The sequence below is a fragment of the Macrobrachium nipponense genome, chromosome 10 (assembly GCF_015104395.2).
Source record: "Macrobrachium nipponense isolate FS-2020 chromosome 10, ASM1510439v2, whole genome shotgun sequence".
Classification (NCBI taxonomy): domain Eukaryota; kingdom Metazoa; phylum Arthropoda; class Malacostraca; order Decapoda; family Palaemonidae; genus Macrobrachium; species Macrobrachium nipponense.
The window spans coordinates 19,824,974-19,842,504 of NC_087204.1; the positions used below are offsets into that span (position 1 = coordinate 19,824,974).

The 17,531-nt window shown below is 36.7% G+C and overlaps 2 protein-coding genes across 2 annotated transcripts in view; one reads left to right on the forward strand and one right to left on the reverse strand.

Annotated features, from left to right (window-relative positions):
- Positions 1-3,342, reverse strand: part of LOC135223448 (esterase E4-like) — a 28,772-nt gene extending 25,430 nt beyond the window's left edge. Inside the window, exons 1-3 of the mRNA XM_064261848.1 lie at positions 3,184-3,342; positions 2,736-2,944; positions 2,073-2,184 (exon numbers count right to left, since the gene is read on the reverse strand). Coding sequence (XP_064117918.1) covers positions 2,073-2,184; positions 2,736-2,892 — 269 coding nt within the window. The 5' untranslated portion in view covers positions 2,893-2,944; positions 3,184-3,342. The remainder of the gene's footprint in view (positions 1-2,072; positions 2,185-2,735; positions 2,945-3,183) is intronic.
- A 1,164-nt stretch (positions 3,343-4,506) lies between these two features.
- LOC135223452 (uncharacterized) lies at positions 4,507-13,803 on the forward strand. Its single transcript, XM_064261855.1, has 2 exons — positions 4,507-5,754; positions 10,980-13,803. Exon 2 carries the CDS (start codon positions 11,140-11,142, stop codon positions 12,481-12,483), a length of 1,344 nt encoding a protein of 447 aa, XP_064117925.1. The 5' UTR covers positions 4,507-5,754; positions 10,980-11,139; the 3' UTR covers positions 12,484-13,803.
- The last annotated feature ends 3,728 nt before the right edge of the window (positions 13,804-17,531 follow it).

Below are 17,531 nucleotides of genomic sequence, written 5' to 3' on the forward strand. Positions count from 1 at the left end.
TACATCTGGCTTTCCTTCTGACCATATTTTTAACGTTCTAGTTTTCTCAACTCTGGTTAAGAATAAAAGGAAGGATTTATCTAGTTCCAAGAGCAACAGAACAATCACTTTAAGCAGCACTTTTTGTAAGTGACTGGACTATATTGCTATTGACTATTTTAAAAGATTGTTTACGTCTTGTAATTTTCAATTTCCATACAAGAAGAGATTTTCGACTTCGCTGTGTACTTTTAAGGTACTAATGGAGACGGTGCAGTATTGTGTGTCTCAGGGGTCAAGTGTATTGGCAACGTTATTAGCTTGTTCAGAAGCCTTTGACAGGGTACTGTATGAGAAATTGTTTAATATATTAATCAACTGAGGGATGTGCACGTTAGTCACCTGACTACATAATTACAACAATGTATAACAATATTGGAGCTAAGGTTAAATGGAATGGTATTTATTCTGACATATTCAAAATTCAAAATTGAGTGAAACAGGGAAGGGTTTGTCCCTACTATTACTTACTTCACATATATGTAAATGTTTTAATAGAGATCGTTATAAAAACAAATATTGGTTGCTAAATTGGTGACGTATGTGCAGCAAGTTTTGTGTGTGCTGATAATATCATTTTGCTCCCTCCCACAAGACGAAGCATCCAATTTTGCTGGATGTTGTTGAAAGTTTTAGTTGTGAATATGTGAAGCTAGTTTGTTCAGTGACTATGATATTACTGTACACCTAACATGTTCTGACCAACACTAGACATATATGATGCAAGTCCAATAACCAATGATGTTAAATGTAAAACTAATGGTATTCTTTGTCATTCTAATTTTTTGTCCACTGACACCAGGGTTAAACTATCTAACACTAACTGTTCCAGTATTATGGTTCACAGTTGAATGCTTTACAAAGCCACAATGTGAATAAGGTAAATACAGCCAGGAAGATGAGGAGAGAAGATGAACACGTATGTAAGCGGGTTATGAACATGGAGGTGGAGGGGAGAAGAGGAAAGAGAAGGCCAAAGTTCAGGTGGAAAGATAAATTATTGAATGATATGAAGGAAAAGGGTCTAAGAGAACAAGATCTACAGGACAGAGGAAGATGGAGAAGGCTGACTAGAAACAGCGACCCCATATAGAAATGGGAAAAGCTGAAGGTAAAGAAGAAGAAGAAGCCAGGAAAGTTTCGTCCTGTAGGATTTTCAGAATAAACCCATGCACTCGCTCCAGATTGCTTCCTTCTCTAAGATGTACTTGCCACCAGTAACAGACACTAGTGGTATAGCGTTTTCTTTTTTCAAGAAGGGATTCAGTCATGAATCGAAAATTATTTCTTTTTATTTCACTAACTGTTTTATTCTTAAAGAATCAATTATGCATAAAACTTTGTAGTTATTTTGTTAAAAAAAACATCGATATCAGCAATTTATTGCATTAACAATTGTACATACTGAGAAAAGTGTTAACCAGTTATTGAATAAAAACGATAACTGTGAAGATAAAGACCAATTTTATTAAAGAATTGGTAGACTGCAAGGAGAACACAATGATTTCCTGTTTAGAAGCAGAGGGGACTATTTGTACTTTGGACTTTCTCTGTGTTGAGTAAGATTTTATCTTTGTAATTTTTAAAGATATATGTAATTCATGAAATTATAAGTACGTTATTGCATATGATTAAAGATTTGAATTAAAATATGAATATGTTGTCAACACTACCAAGATTCCAATTTTTCCTGTTCACTTCATGTACTTTATCTTGTTATTCCTCCGCAAGATGAAAAGAAGATCCCCGTCAATATGCCTTCATTTAATTTTGCTTTTTCAAATACTTGGGCCATAACTTTCCAAGAACTGGCTGCTTTATCTGATTCATGACAGATCTTTCATAGTATTGAGAAATATCAATGTGCACTATTGATACTATTTTTTGCCAAAAGAACCACCAAGTGAAAAGTTAGGAGCCGTTCCTTTGAGAACATTTCACTAGACTTTTCTGAAAGTAAGTTACTTCAAGAAAAACTCTTCAAAGCTTCGGACAGTAATGATGGAGGCAACTTCTTCTGGTCCTGGACTTACCTGAAGGCATGCATGTGCGTGTTTGGATGATGGGGAGGTTGAGTTGGCTCTTTCACTCCAGTAATGGTACCCAAGCTCGTCCTTAGATTGAAAAATTCCTTTATTCCTGCATCTGCAGGAAAGAAAATTTCATTTGGTATTGTTAATTCTAACTATTTCTTAATTCACAAATACAGTAATTAAAATTTATTTTTATTTCAATGCTAACTGACCATTCATTTTCAAATGGGGGATTTTATGACACGAAAAACAATATATGTATGTGTGACAAAACATTTTTTTTCATATAAAAGCAAAATAGAAATGGCTTTTCATCAGAAGATACACGTGATAAATGGAAGAGTACAGAGTGAAATATCAGAGAGAAAAACACTCCAAGGTCATTCATGACAATGGTGAAATATATAAGTGAAAAATTGCTATATTTTTCTCTACGCGTTCCACTTATTTGTTTGCCTCTATTTTCTTCTACTTTATTTTCACTCAGTATTTCATTAATCTTATATGAGTTTAGATTTCTTTTATTTCCTTTTTATGAGCATTCTGTTTCATGGAACCTTGCCTTTCAGTGAATGAAAATTTTGATCAGTTTCATATAACATAATAATAATAAATAAATAAATAAATAAATAAATAAATAAATAATAATAATATAATAATTACCTTGTCCCCGCGTCAACCTTTCCATCATAGTCATTGGAACATCTGATGGCAATAACTCGACAGACTCTTCGCCTGCAGTTGCTTGTTCTTGAGCTAGGCCTGTTGCATGCAACAAAAGCAATAGCATCATTGCTGGTGATGTTGATGTCCAATTCATTTTCGTGATGATGCTGTAACAACCGACTTTGTTTGATCTACTGGCAATAGTACTGCGAAGAAAAACATCAAATCACTGTTATAAAAAAAAATCTGGTTAATATCCGTGAACCTCAAAATTCAAACACCAATTCTATCAGTTTTTTAGCATCTTGTTACTCAAAGTAGTTAATAAAACTGCAAGCCGGCATTCAGTTAAAGCCTTCAATATTACAGCTCTTAATGTTGCTCAACAATGGCTTAAGCTCCTGTCTCTATGCAGTGGTTAAGACAAAAAATGATTTCACAATACCAGAAAAAAACTTAGGCTGCGTGCTGTGTATCTCGGCGTTTGCTTCCTCTGAGAGCACTGAGCGAGTCCTGGGACGTTTAGCAGATGAACAACTACTAGTTCACTGGTGGTATTTGCTGTACATGGTAACTCATACACACGCAATCTGCCAGAGAAGATAACAATGAAAAGTCGAAAGGTGCTTTTAATGTTGTTGACTTGTGCTCTAAAGTATAAAATAACAAGAAGAGTGTTACGATGCCAATTTGTAGAGTTTTGAAGGGAGAATAAGTTGACTGAGATGATAAACATTATTAGAAAGAGTAACAACACAGGTAAGATGAATTATTAGTCTTTTTATGTGACTATAACGTGACTGTTTTAACATTCAGTTTCTGCTTTTGTTTTTCTGAGCCAGCTTTTGGAAAATTGGATATATTTTTACTTTCCACAAACAAGAGCAGTTGAATTGATATAACACTGGAGTGATATTAATGGTAATCATGATCACACAAGTATAGTAATGGTTTTGATATACACTGAGACAATTACCAAGATACGGACGTTCATTACATCATCGAAAGCAATTACTATAAAGCCAAGAAACATTGTGGCTCATTTACAGAAAGAAGGAACAATTTAATAATACTGTAGCTCTGACCTTAGCTGGATCTTAACATTTTACAGGAAAGACTATGCCAGACCCGAAACTGACCGACAACTTTGTACTGTTTTCTTAGTAGGTAATTATACTAAGCACATTTGTAATCATGAGCAGAATTTACAGAACTATACTGGATACACTACAGATAGAAGTGGGACACTTAAATGACTAATTTTCATAGAAACAGATCACTAAACATGGTTCCTTTGAATGGTTTTTTTCTCCAATTAACTTTTGAAAAATTCAAAAATTCTTTACATACAAATGTACTGTTTATTGCCAATTTATCTTGGTTCCTTACAGTCTAACACTGTAATATACATACATAAAAGCAAATCCATAAACAAGATGAGACAAGACCAGATTTAAACCCTGGTTTTAAATCTTAACACCAGAATACAGGCCGAGATACTAACCCCATAACAATAAAAACAGAAATAAAATGCTTATCATAGTTAGTGCTACTGAAACTTCATAACAGATATCATGGTTCGTGTTACTGAAAGTTCAAAGTTTGTTATAAAGCAGAGAATTGACATGGCTCCAAACCTTGTATTTACGGAATGTATTGGTGAATATATGCAAGGTCATGATTTGTTCAGATATATACCAGAAAAAGAGAATTTAGTTAATGAAATTCCTTAGCGTGGTAAGCCAGCATCTTGTTAAAGGGTAAGAAATGCTTTCCTCCAAATAAAGATCATCAATAGTATCATACATCCTCCAAGGTATATTTATAATAGTTACATTTTTAATACAGATATATTCCACATCTGTAAATAAACCCACGACCTAAAGGGTCATTGGCGAATTAGGAGTGTCACTACGTAACCATAAACAAGACGTGAAAACTAGACCATGCTATGCAATGCTTGCAGTAGCCTGGTTTGCTTTTGCATGTCGAATCATTTTCTGAATTTGTAAAACAAAGCATAACACCTTCCATGGGAAGCGGTTGATCTATTCACCCATAGCGGAAGTGCATGACTTCCGAGGCCGCAGGGCTACGTGTTCATTTTGTTCTAATTATGATAAATCGCTGAGATAGCTAGTGTTCCGCTATCGACGCGATGCTCTTATATTTTTAGTTCACTTCAGATTACTCAACGGAGCGGTCATCCGACCAAACCATCTCTATACTCCAGTGATGGAGCAGCTAAGAAATAAAGTTGTTAAAGTTGTACTACATCCATTTGAGTCATCTCCCTTATTCTAAAGAAGAACCAACTCTACTAGATATCACTCAGACAAGAAGGGAAAGTAGAACCAACAATGCTTACAAACAACAGTCGTAAGAAAAGACATACTAACTGTCGCTGTCTTATATCATTATACTAAGTGGACAAGCGGGAGTTACATACTGGTGGCAGCTATTAGCCTAAATCTACAATTACAAAAAAACCATATACGTCTGCCTAAGAAATGTATCATCGAATACCAGCTATAAATCAGTAATAAACTGAGGAAATAGGATCTTCAATCAACAAGCAACTGTAAACATCCTACGAACACAAAGAAATGTCCTTCATCGAGACGAATTCGAGCATCAACATCGACGTTTAGTGAACGACTTTCATCACATATCTTCAAGAATCTGACCAGACTTGAAGCAGCATCGGATCATCAACGGGAAGAGAAACATTCATCACGACGACAACGGTCTTTCCTGCAACGCGAGAGAGAGAGAGAGAGGCTGTGACGTCATCACGACAACAACACTTCTACCTGCAATGCGAGAGAGAGAGAGAGGCTGTGACGTCATCACAACAACACTTCTACCTACAACGCGAGAGAGAGAGAGGCTGTGACGTCATCGGAATGTCAACATTCTTTCCGCATATATACCAAAGCTAAGTACATCCTTTATCCATTCAGGTTTTATCAGTGAAGTGTTTTACATCACGAGTCGATCGTCCAGTATTCCTGGGGTGAGTTATACGCAATCTTAATCTTCATTCATTACAGGAATCAATCTTCAACCACGAATTCTCGCCCGCAGAATCTTTTTTTTTCTCGTTGTTGCTAATCCCTTTTTCTTCCAGGAGTTCTCCGGAAAATATCTTTATCACATTATCTGTATTAATATTATCATTTTGGGGGTCTTTCCTATTATTTGCAACACATTTTATTTTATATTGCATATGCGTTTACGCAGTGGTCGTGTGTACTCTTATAGATACTTTGATAGGATCGCAAGGAATCGTAGTGATAAGAAAAAAGTAAAAGTTAACATGACAACTACTGTGGCTGGCTCTTCCACACCGGGTAACCCCAATCCCGTGGTTACTCTCGTCAGTGCGAGGTCAGCAATAGTCCCTTTTCAAGGTCGGGTCAATGGGTTCCTGCCTCAAAACGTTGAGTCATGGATCTCAGTAGACGCTCATTTAAATGCAAAATGCATCACAGACCCATCTGTACAATTACAGGAAGCCAAAAGCTTCATAGACTTTGCTAAAGGAGATGCAAGTGCATATCTTAGAGGAGTCTCTTTCCAAGAAGCGGTTACATGGGACGATTTCAAAGTTAGGCTACGTGCTATATATGGCGGTGAAGAGGCTTTAGACGTAGTGCTGGCTTTAAGGAACATCCTTAACCAGGCCTCTATGACTCAGCTTAATGTTGTGGAATGGGCGGCAGTAACTGCCGACCGGCTAAATGAATATCAGGATAACTTAAGTAACTCTGCGTGGGTTACAAGATCCAATATCGCCATGAAAGATTTCATACGGTTGATATATCTGACTTGTATGACAGTCATGTTGCCTGAAGCTTTAGTGCGGTGTTTTGACAAAAAGCTAACGCCCGCCAGTACGGAACTAGATGTGTATAAACAGATAAAAAAACACATGTCTAAATGTACTGACCTTGATCCGTTGCTTACTCAAGTTTTTGCAAAAAAGGAGAATAAGCCACAACAAGTAAACGGGGTTAATAATAATCAAGCAGCAGGGATGACTTGTCACAATTGCAAAAGGCCAGGTCACATGATTTCAGACTGTCGGATGCATTTTTGTTCAATTCATAACAGTTCCACTCATTCATATAATCGATGCTTCTCGCGGAATCAACAGCAGAATCCTAGAAACACGCAAACAGTTGCCAATGAAAACAAAAAGGAGAATCCTCAGTACTTTAAAAAGAAGCAGGCTGTTCAACAGCAGAAACAAACAAATCGTGCTTCAAGTATCTCTGTTCCTGGGCCGTCTAGCCAGAACTCGCAAGGTCAGGCAAATTTTCCGAGTGTGCAAAACAAAGCAAATACCACGTAGTAAGCTCCAAGGGGGGAGAGGACGATGTTGGGTCATTCATATAAACATCTTTTGTATCAAATAATCAATTTAATCATTTACCAGATCATTGTGAGGCAATTGATTTTCCTATGAAAGCACGGCCGTATCCAAAAAATCAGTGCAGGTTCCCGTAGATTTGCAACAAATTCACGCAATTATAAGTCAAGATGAGTTACGCCCAACCTTACACGCAGTAAATTTAGAACACAAGTCCTTCACATTATTTTTTTATTCTGGTAGTCCACGTAATATCATGGATTTGTGGACTCACCATTTGTTGTTTTCAAACTTCCCTATAGAGAAGTCCGGAATAAGACTCTCGGGTATAGGAAATAATGAATTAAATGTGGTAGGAGTAACTCATGTCCAGTACAAGGTCGGTAAGCGTACGTTTTCCGATACCTTTATCGTTGTACGAAACATTGATATGTATCCCGCTGTAATTATAGGATACCCGTCTATGGGCACTCAAAACATTACCTTAGCCCTTGCCAAACATGGCGTGTATATCAAAGGAAAATTCTAAAAGTCTTCTAACACCTTAAAATCAGTTTTGGACAACAAGGAGACAACAAATAGAATAGTAACGTACGTTGAAGACCCAATCACTTGTCTCATGAATCAAGAAATAATCCATGCGACCCAACAGAATTCTCGCTCACCCGTAATATCAGCTTGCACGCAAACTCTCGAGCTGAACGTAACTCCGAATATATTAGTGCGTGTAAAGAAAACCTTGCTGGGATCTGAAATGTTAATCCTTTCCGACACTCTGAAAACTCACGGATTGTCCGTCACACAAGCCATTTATACAGTCGGCTCACAACAACAATGTAACATTGAAGTCTGTAATCATTTGAATACCACTTTAGTAATTCACAAAAATCAACATATCTTGGATGTGAAAGTTTATAAACATCACATTCTTACCGTCGCTGAGATCAATCACGCGCAATCAGTTGCGGATGAATCCCTTTTGCCATCTATAAAAAATAAAATCAATAAAGACATTCAAGAGGAGGAAATTCAGCAGAAATTTCTTGACCTTTTAACTGAATATCATGATGTTTTTTCCACTATGGATGGATCCTTAGGAAAAACAGATGTCATAGAACACCAAATAAGGTTAAAAGACAAGCAGAAAGTTATCTATGTACCTTCGTACAGACTCCCTATGAAATTCCAGAATGAGATAAATGATGAAGTAGGTAAAATGCTAGAAGAAGGAGTCATTAGGAAATCAAACAGCCCTTATAATTTTCCGTTAATAGTCGTGCCGAAAAAAGATCAAACTTGGCGTATCTGCGTAGACTTCCGTCGCTTAAATGAGGAAACAATCCCTGATCGATTCCCAGTGCCATGCACTGATGATATTTTATCTTTACTAGGCCAGAACAAATATTTTACCAGTTTGGACTTACTTAAAGGCTTTCACCAGGTACCACTGGAGGAAGAGAGTATCCCATACACTGCCTTCAGCACAGCCAGGGGACATTATGAATTTTTGCGTATGCCTTTTGGTTTACGTTGTGCTCCCATAACATTTACCAGAATGATCAACATAGTGTTTGGAGACTTGTTAGGGGATATCTTACATGCCTATATGGACGACCTCGTAATCTTTTCTAATACCTTAGAAGAACATCTACGTAAATTAGAGCTAGTGCTACAAAGACTAAGACAGCATAACCTAAGGGTAAAGATAAGTAAGTGTGAATTTTTCAAAACAGAACTAGTCTATTTAGGTTTCACGGTGTCTAGTCAAGGTCTTAGAGTAGTCCACGATAAGGTATCAGCTATCCGTAACTTCCCGATACCTACTAACGTCAAGGCAATACAGCAATTTCTGGGGTGTAGTGGCTATTATAGGCGTTTTATACGCAACTACTCAATCATAGCCGCTCCCCTAACCGATCTTATAAAGAAGGGCGTAGATTTCATATGGTCTGAGAAACATCAACAGGCGTTTGATACCTTGAAAGATGAACTGTGTAATTCTCCTATCTTAAAATTTCCTAACTTCGGTAAGGAATTCTTTATTGCAACAGACGCCTCAGACCTAGGAGTAGGTGGGGCATTGCTTCAGCAATATGACAAACAGTTTTTCCCTATAGCTTTTTATTCACGTAAACTGAGACCTTCCGAAAGTAAATATGCAGTAATAGACAAGGAAGGGCTCGCTATTGTTAATTCACTAGTGCATTTTAAGTTTATAATATACGGTTATCCCGTCAAGGTTCTCACTGATCATAAGCCCCTAACCGACTTCTTTAAAGGCTTTAGTCACAGCCCCAAACGAACTCGGTGGCATATGATCATCCAAGACTTTGGCACGAGGATCGGGTATTTACCTGGGAGAGCAAATATCATTGCTGACGCATTATCACGCAACCCCGCGTCATCTTGTACAGAGCCATTAGCTGAATTAATAGATATATCAACATCCATGCCTATTGTTAAAACCGTATCTGAACAAGAAGATCTGGGCTGGAGTGCTGAACTAATACAGACGGAACAAAGAAAAGATCAGCAATTAGAAAAAATCATAAATGCTTTAAACAGAAATCCTAAGGAAAAGGAATATATAAAGTATAAGCAGCAGAATTAGATAATCAAGGATAATATTCTGTGAGATCCGTGACGAGGAAAACCCGCAACACACCACAGGCGAGTACCGACCAGGTAGTGGTACCAATCTCACTTATACCCACTGTCTTAAATTGGTTGCATGCAAATCCATTGCATGGCCACCCGGGTTTCTCCATCATGTCACAGAAAGCTAAATCCTTATTTTATTGGCATTTTACAGATATAAAAAGGCACATAGCTAATTGTCGCACTTGTCAGGAAAACAAAGGGCACACGAAGACACCTGTCAGCCTAGGGGCTTATCCCGTGCCCAATCAACCCTTTGAAAGAGTACACTTAGATTTATTAACAGGGTTTTACGAGTCAGACAGAGGAAATAAGCACCTCCTAGAAATCATAGATGCCTTGACTCGATATACCGAACTGATAGCGCTTAAAACTAAAACCGCGGTCGAGTGCGCTAGGAAGTTTTACGAGTGCTACATTTGTAAACATGGAATTCCACACATGATCATATCAGACTCTGGTGGAGAATTCAATAATCACTTCCTTAACTCCTTGTGTGAATTCCTTTGCATAAAGAAAATCAATACCATGATCTACCACCCAGAGTCTAACGGGCTAGAGGAAAGAGCAAATCGTAAGGTTTTAAACATATTAAGAGTTACATTAGGGGGAATGGACCCCTGGGATATTGCCATACCTGCGGTATTAAGCACTCTTAATCACTCATATCATGTATCTATTAAAATGTCATCGCACGAGGCACTGTACGGTACCCCAGCTAGAACGCCTTTCCATGTATTAACGCCTACAACCAGTTTATCAAATCCTCTAAAGGATGTTATGGATGCAAGCATAAGTCGATATAATATACTTCGTAAGAATCTAGAAGAATCACAAATCATAATGAAAAGAAATCATGATAAAATAGCTAAGCCAACTAAAACATATACCGTGGGCGATAAGGTATACATACAAGTATATGTACGCAAAGGACTCAATTACAAACTGACACCTAAGTTTGAAGGCCCGTTTAACATTTTAGAAATATTAACGGCCAATAGATTTAGAGTTCAAAACGTATCCCAACCCACTGATAATAGAATCGTTCCATTGGCTCACATCAGAAACTAATAGAAGGGTAGAAGGAAGTGAGGGAAATTTTTGTATCTATGAAACTTGTATAATCACTTTTATATATATTTATATAATAATTGTATGTAAACATTTTTCTTAAATAGGAGTAATTACATATATTTTACTCATTGCAGGTTTCCAAAATGAAGCTTTTATTGTTAGGAGTAATACTGTTCGTTCAGACATCTTTATCGTGTGGGAAGCGCTAAAACCAAAAATATAGATCTTACTCATGGCACCATTGTAGAAAGAACAGAAGACGTTTTCATTACCACAAGCAATATAGTTATAGAAATGGATATGCAGGCGATCTTTCTCCCGGAGGATGACGTCATTAACCTAAAGAGTGACCTGTTGCGGTTTGCTGTTTCGTTGAATGAAATGCACCAACGTCATTTTCCTGCTAACCCAGAGAGTTCGCTAGCACAAACGCTGAGTGTCGCGGAAATGTTATCATACAACTTGCAAAATAAAACCGCCGAGGCAGAAGCTCTGGCTCGAGATCTGCTTATGTGGACTGTGCGGCACAATAACCTCGAACGTCACAACCCGTTTATCTTTGCTGCATTAAACATCTTTGGATCTGTTGCAAGTTTAGGCTTAGGAATTTCAAATCGTCTTAAAATAAATTATCAGAATAAGAGAATTGAGTTTTTGCAACATGAAAACGAATTAGTTTTGTCAGAATTGCGCAACCAGTTATCCTCAATCAATCAAATAATGAGTTTGGTGAACGAACATTCTAGTAATATCGATCAGATTATGGAAGTGCAACACTTGCTGGCTACGTTAGCTTATTATAGTTCGAAAATAGATCATATCCGTACCAAAATTTCACATTTTATTGAGAAATCAAAAGACTATGTAGAAGCTATTACGCTAGCAACAAGGGGTGTTTTATCCCCACATCTTTTGCCTATTAAAGATCTGACTTTAACTTTGGAGAACAGACGGGAGAAACTAGGTTATGTTCCTTTATTAGACGCCCATAAGATAGAATTTTATTATAGTTTAATATCAGTAAGCGTTGAAAATTACAGGATCATGATCACAATTCCCTTTGATTCTTCTGATGCCTGGCAAGCATACAAAATAGCACCATTCCCAACTTTCATGACGAATAACTCAAGTCCAGTAATATCCAATTTGACGGGACACGTATTGATTTCCCCTGATAGGGAATCATATACAGTCATTAAAGACTTAGACAAATTCACTCACTGTTCAGAAGCCATGAATAATAAAGTTTGTACAGCTGACTCCTTCGAATTCCATCCTATGTCAATGGATTCGTGCGAGTTAGGTATAGTGCTAAACTGTTCTCTCTCCCATACACACGAAGGTTGTCTGAAAAAAATTTATCCTTTTGACGATAATAAGTTCAATTTCAGACTGAACAACGGCTCGTGGGTACGATACGACAAGGCCGGCTTCGAGGTGGCATGTCCAGACTGGTCCACAGCCCACTCCAAGGTTTTCTTTGCAGCCGATGGTTGTACCGGGACGTCCACGAACTACAGGTCCAAGGGGTTAACACTATCATCCGTGAACGGGCCTACTTTGCGAACTTCACATGGACAACTACTGTTATCCCATCACTACCTCTCCCATACAAAGCGAAGGTGGCTCATCGTTTAACGCAACTAGCTGAGATGGACCACACATCACCGACTTATGCAGGAGGAGAAAATCTTCGTTTCTACGTATCGCTAGCCGTGTTTTGCGTTACGGTGGTGATTTTTATCATCGTTAACATCTTTGCTTGGCGTAGGTTGAGGCGAACACAGATGGATCTTCAGAGGAACGTCTTACCACGTCCAGACAATACTCCTATTGCGTTAAAGGCATTTACGTTTAGAGCCATTTGAAATTGGCCATTTCACTTGACTCGGAGGAAAATTGTTTGGAATTGAGTTGTGTGTGAAAAGCGGTCTGTACGCTGGCAATATGTAGGACAAGAAACTCCAAACCTTTGCATTATTTTTTAAATATATGAACAGTTAAAAGTATCTTTCGGGCACCTAATAAAATATTGAAGCCCTATATATTAAAATGTTGGTGCATGTACGTACCAGGAATCTATATCTTGTGCACAGTCATATGTTATCTTTATATGCTTACAAAGAGTAACAAATATTCTTAAACAGTTATCCATGATCATGTATAAATTATGTATCTCCACGGGGTAACAACTATTCTTAATCGGGTTACCTATTACTATAATCACTCATGTATACATGTTAACCTTTTATTTTTTGGTACCTCATAATCATTTATTAACATTATACCATATATAGTAAACATGGATCTGTATTTTTCATGCATTTTCTTTACTTATGAATATGTCCATTAGGTATGTATTTTTTTTTTTCTATATACTTTTATGCATATTTTTCTTAATCACTTGTTTATGGCTATGACTAAATATATATACGGTCACACTCCTAAAAAACCAGGTTTAATGTAATTTTTTTATGTTCAATGCTTGAATGGTAGCTGTCTGAGCCTATTGTAATAGTTACATTTTTAATACAGATAAATTCCATATCTGTAAATAAACCCACGACCTAAAGGGTCATTGGCGAATTAGGAGTGTCACTACATAACCATAAACAAGACGTGAAAACTAGACCATGCTATGCAATGCTTGCAGTAGCCTGGTTTGCGTTTGCATGTCGAATCATTTTCTGAATTTGTAAAACAAAGCACAACACCTTCCATGGGAAGCGGTTGACCTATTCACCCATAGCGGAAGTGCATGACTTCCGAGGCCGCAGGGCAACGTGTTCATTTTGTTCTAATTATGATAAATCGCTGAGATAGCTAGTGTTCCGCTATCGACGCGATGCTCTTATATTTTTAGTTCACTTCAGATTACTCAACGGAGCGGTCATCCGACCAAACCATCTCTGTACTCAAGTGATGGAGCAGCTAAGAAATAAAGTTGTTAAAGTTGTACTACATCCGTTTGAGTCATCTCCCTTATTCTAAAGAAGAACCAACTCTACTAGATATCACTCAGACAAGAAGGGAAAGTAGAACCAACGATGCTTACGAACAACAGTCGTAAGAAAAGACATACTAACTGTCGCTGTCTTATATCATTATACTAAGTGGACAAGCGGGAGTTACATATTTCATAATAATATGCACTTGTAATTCTCACACTTACTTCTATCTCCTTTCCCTTTATGCAAAAGAACAGTTACTCTTCTCATATATATTATTCCAAGTGCTTTTATTTATCAAGCTCTCTTATATATTATTCCAACTGCTTTTATTTATTAAGTTATTTAACATTCTGGAAAGTCTATTGGATTGAGTCGTGCTATTATCGGCAGCAATGTCAAAACATAACGTACAAGTAGTCTGATGGGAGGAGACAAAGGTTAGACTGGGTTCCATTTATCAGCAAGGTATGGCCAACAGAACTCAGCTATTTTAAGCACACAACGATAATCACAGAATATACGCTGGAATTTTTCACATACAATTTATAGCAGTAATTACTGGTTCAAAAGCCAGATGATAGAATCGGCATTGATTAAATAATGAAATACAGTATACTTCTTAAAAGGAGACTGGGACTCAGATAATTTAGATAAAATCTTCCTTCAACCAGTGATTAAGAAGATTAAGGAGAAGCTGTTGACTGGAGTTACGTAACGGCTGATCTCTGGAACTCTTGGTATAAATGCCGCTTTTCTTTAACTCTCATTTTCTCCATTACCTGCCTGTTAAGGGAACCAGTTGTCTCCAAAATATATAGCATTAACTTTCTACCTTTTGGTTTTTTATGGTCTCCTTTTATTTGATGGAATTTTGTTTTAACAAATTATATATTTGCATCATCTTTCAGTGCAACCAACTTTTCTCCTTCAGATTACTACTCCCCCTTACAAATAGCTTAGTACTGTATGTAATTAAGTGACTATATAACGCAGTTCTAAAGTTTATGCACCATATTTTGTTCCGATACCTTATCTTGAACTGTCAAATCTAAAATCATTATCTATTATGTATTTCATTATGAAAGTGTTCCCAAATGCACAATAATTAGATACAAAACACTGCATCTTCATCTTTCTTGCCAATCACGAACAACTTGAAACATTATGTCTATATATTAGATGGACAAATTGGTAGGACTTCTTCCCCATATGATGAACCTTCTGAATTGACTTGAATTTGTTTTCCAGTTCTCATTTAATTTGGTGTCAAGGAGTGCATTTTTATCCGGTTTTGTATTCAATATGGACTTCAGGGCATCAATTCTAATTTCATTTCCGATTCAGAGTCAAGCTCAGGCTTATGTTTATATCCCTGGAGATGTTACTTAAATGTGTGTGTGTGTGTGTAAAACATGGTGTTGCTTTCTCAATTTTTAAAATTTGTTTATCAACTGCCTATTGTTAAGTTATATGCTGTTAGTTTATCGACTTGCTCATTTATATCCCTGTTACTTTCATTTGCACTTTTCTCTACCTCTGTTTGCTAATTTTTGCTTCTTATGGTTTTTGAGTATTTTGATTAATGGTAATGAAAAGATCCTTATTATTTTCGTAAATTTATTTGCCAATTTATCTAACTGAATTGAATTAATTTAGACCAAGGCAAAGCACAGGGACCTATGAGATCATTCAAGACTGAAACAGAATTTGGCAGTAAATTCTTTGAAAGGTATAACAGGAGGAAAACCCTGCAGTTGCATTATACGGAAGAAAGACAATATGAAAGGGGGTTACAGTAAAAGAAACGAAAGGGGTTGCAGCTAGGGGGTCAAGAACCTTAAGTAATGCCTACAGATGGTACTACCTGCCTGGGAGTTAAACTAATGAAAAACATAGTTACTTTATTGTTATTAGCTTTCTTGTATAATAATCTACTGATATTCTTGTTGTATAGTTTCAAAACATTTTTCTTCACTCCATTTCTCTCATTTTCACAGAAATATGCAGTTGATAAACAAATTTTAAAAATTGAGAAAGCAACGCCATGTTTTACACACACACGCGCGCGCGCGCGCGCGCGCGCGCATAAGCCTGAGATTGACTCTGAATCGGAAATGAAATTAGAATTGATGCCCTGAAATCCATATTGAAAACAAAACCGGATAAAAATGCACTCCTTGACACCAAATTAAATGAGAACCGGAAGACAAATTCAAGTCAATTCAGAAGGTCCATCATATTGGGAAGAAGTCCTACCAATTTGTTCACCTATATAGACATAATGTCTCAAGTTGTTTGTGATTAGCAAGAAAGATGAAGATACAGTGTTTTGTATGTGCATGTTAATTATTGTGCATTTGGCAACACTTTCGTGATGAAATACATAATGGATAATGATTTTAGATTTGGCAGTTCAAGATAAGGTATCAGAACAAAATATGGTGCATAAACTTTAGAACTGCAGTATATAGTCACTTAATTACATACAGTACTAAGTTATTTGTAAGGGGGAGTAGTAATCTGAAGGAGAAAAGTTGGTTACACTTAATGATGAAGCATTTATATAATTTTTTTTAAACAGAATTTCATCAAATAAAAGGAGCCCATAAAAAAACAAAAGATAGAAAGTTAATGCTATATATTTTAGAGACAACTGGTACCCTCAACAGGCAGGTAATGAAGAAAATGAGAGTTAAAGAAAAGCAGTATTTATACCAAGAGTTCCAGAGATCAGCCGTTACGTAACTCCAGTCAACAGCTTCTCCTTATTCTTCTTAATCACTGGTTGAAGGAAGATTTTATCTAAACTATCAGAGTCCCAGTCTCCTTTTGAGAAGTATATTGTATTTCATTATTTAATCAATGCCGATTCTATCATCTGGCTTTTGAACCAGTAATTACTGCTATAAATTGTATGTGAAAAATTCCAGCGTATATTCTGTGATTATCGTTGTGTGCTTAAAATAGCAGAGTTCTGTTGGCCATACCTTGCTGATAAATGGAACCCAGTCTAACCTTTGTCTCCTCCCATCAGACTACTTGTACATTTTGTTCTGACATTGCTGCCGATAATAGCACGACTCAATCCAATAGACTTTCCAGAATGTTAAATAACTTAATAAATAAAAGCAGTTGGAATAATATATAAGAAAACTTGATAAATAAAAGCACTTGGAATAATATATATGAGAAGAGTAACTGTTCTTTTGCATAAAGGGAAAGGAGATAGAGGTAAGTGTGAGAATTACAAGTGCATATTATTATGAAATATACCTTGGAAGATGTATAATACTATTGATGATCTTTACTTGGAGGAAAGCATTCCTTAGCCTTTAACAAGATGCTGGCTTACCACGCTAAGGAATTTCATTAACTAAATTCTCTTTTTCTGGTATATATCTGAACAAATCATGACCTTGCATATATTCACCAATACATTCCGTAAATACAAGGTTTGGAGCCATGTCAATTCCCTGCTTTATAACAAACTTTGAAGTCAGTAACACGAACCATTGATATCTGTTATGAAGTTTCAGTAGCGCTAACCATGATAAGCATTTTATTTCTATTATTGCTATGCGGTTAGTATCTCGGCTGTATTCTGGTGTTAACCAGTTGTTTATCATGCCTTGAAGGTTTTCCATCTCTCCTGGTGATAACTGTGAAAGGAGTAATTATCATCTTATCAGCTTATCTGTTGTTCTTAGGATGTTATTATCCAGGTCATATTGTTTA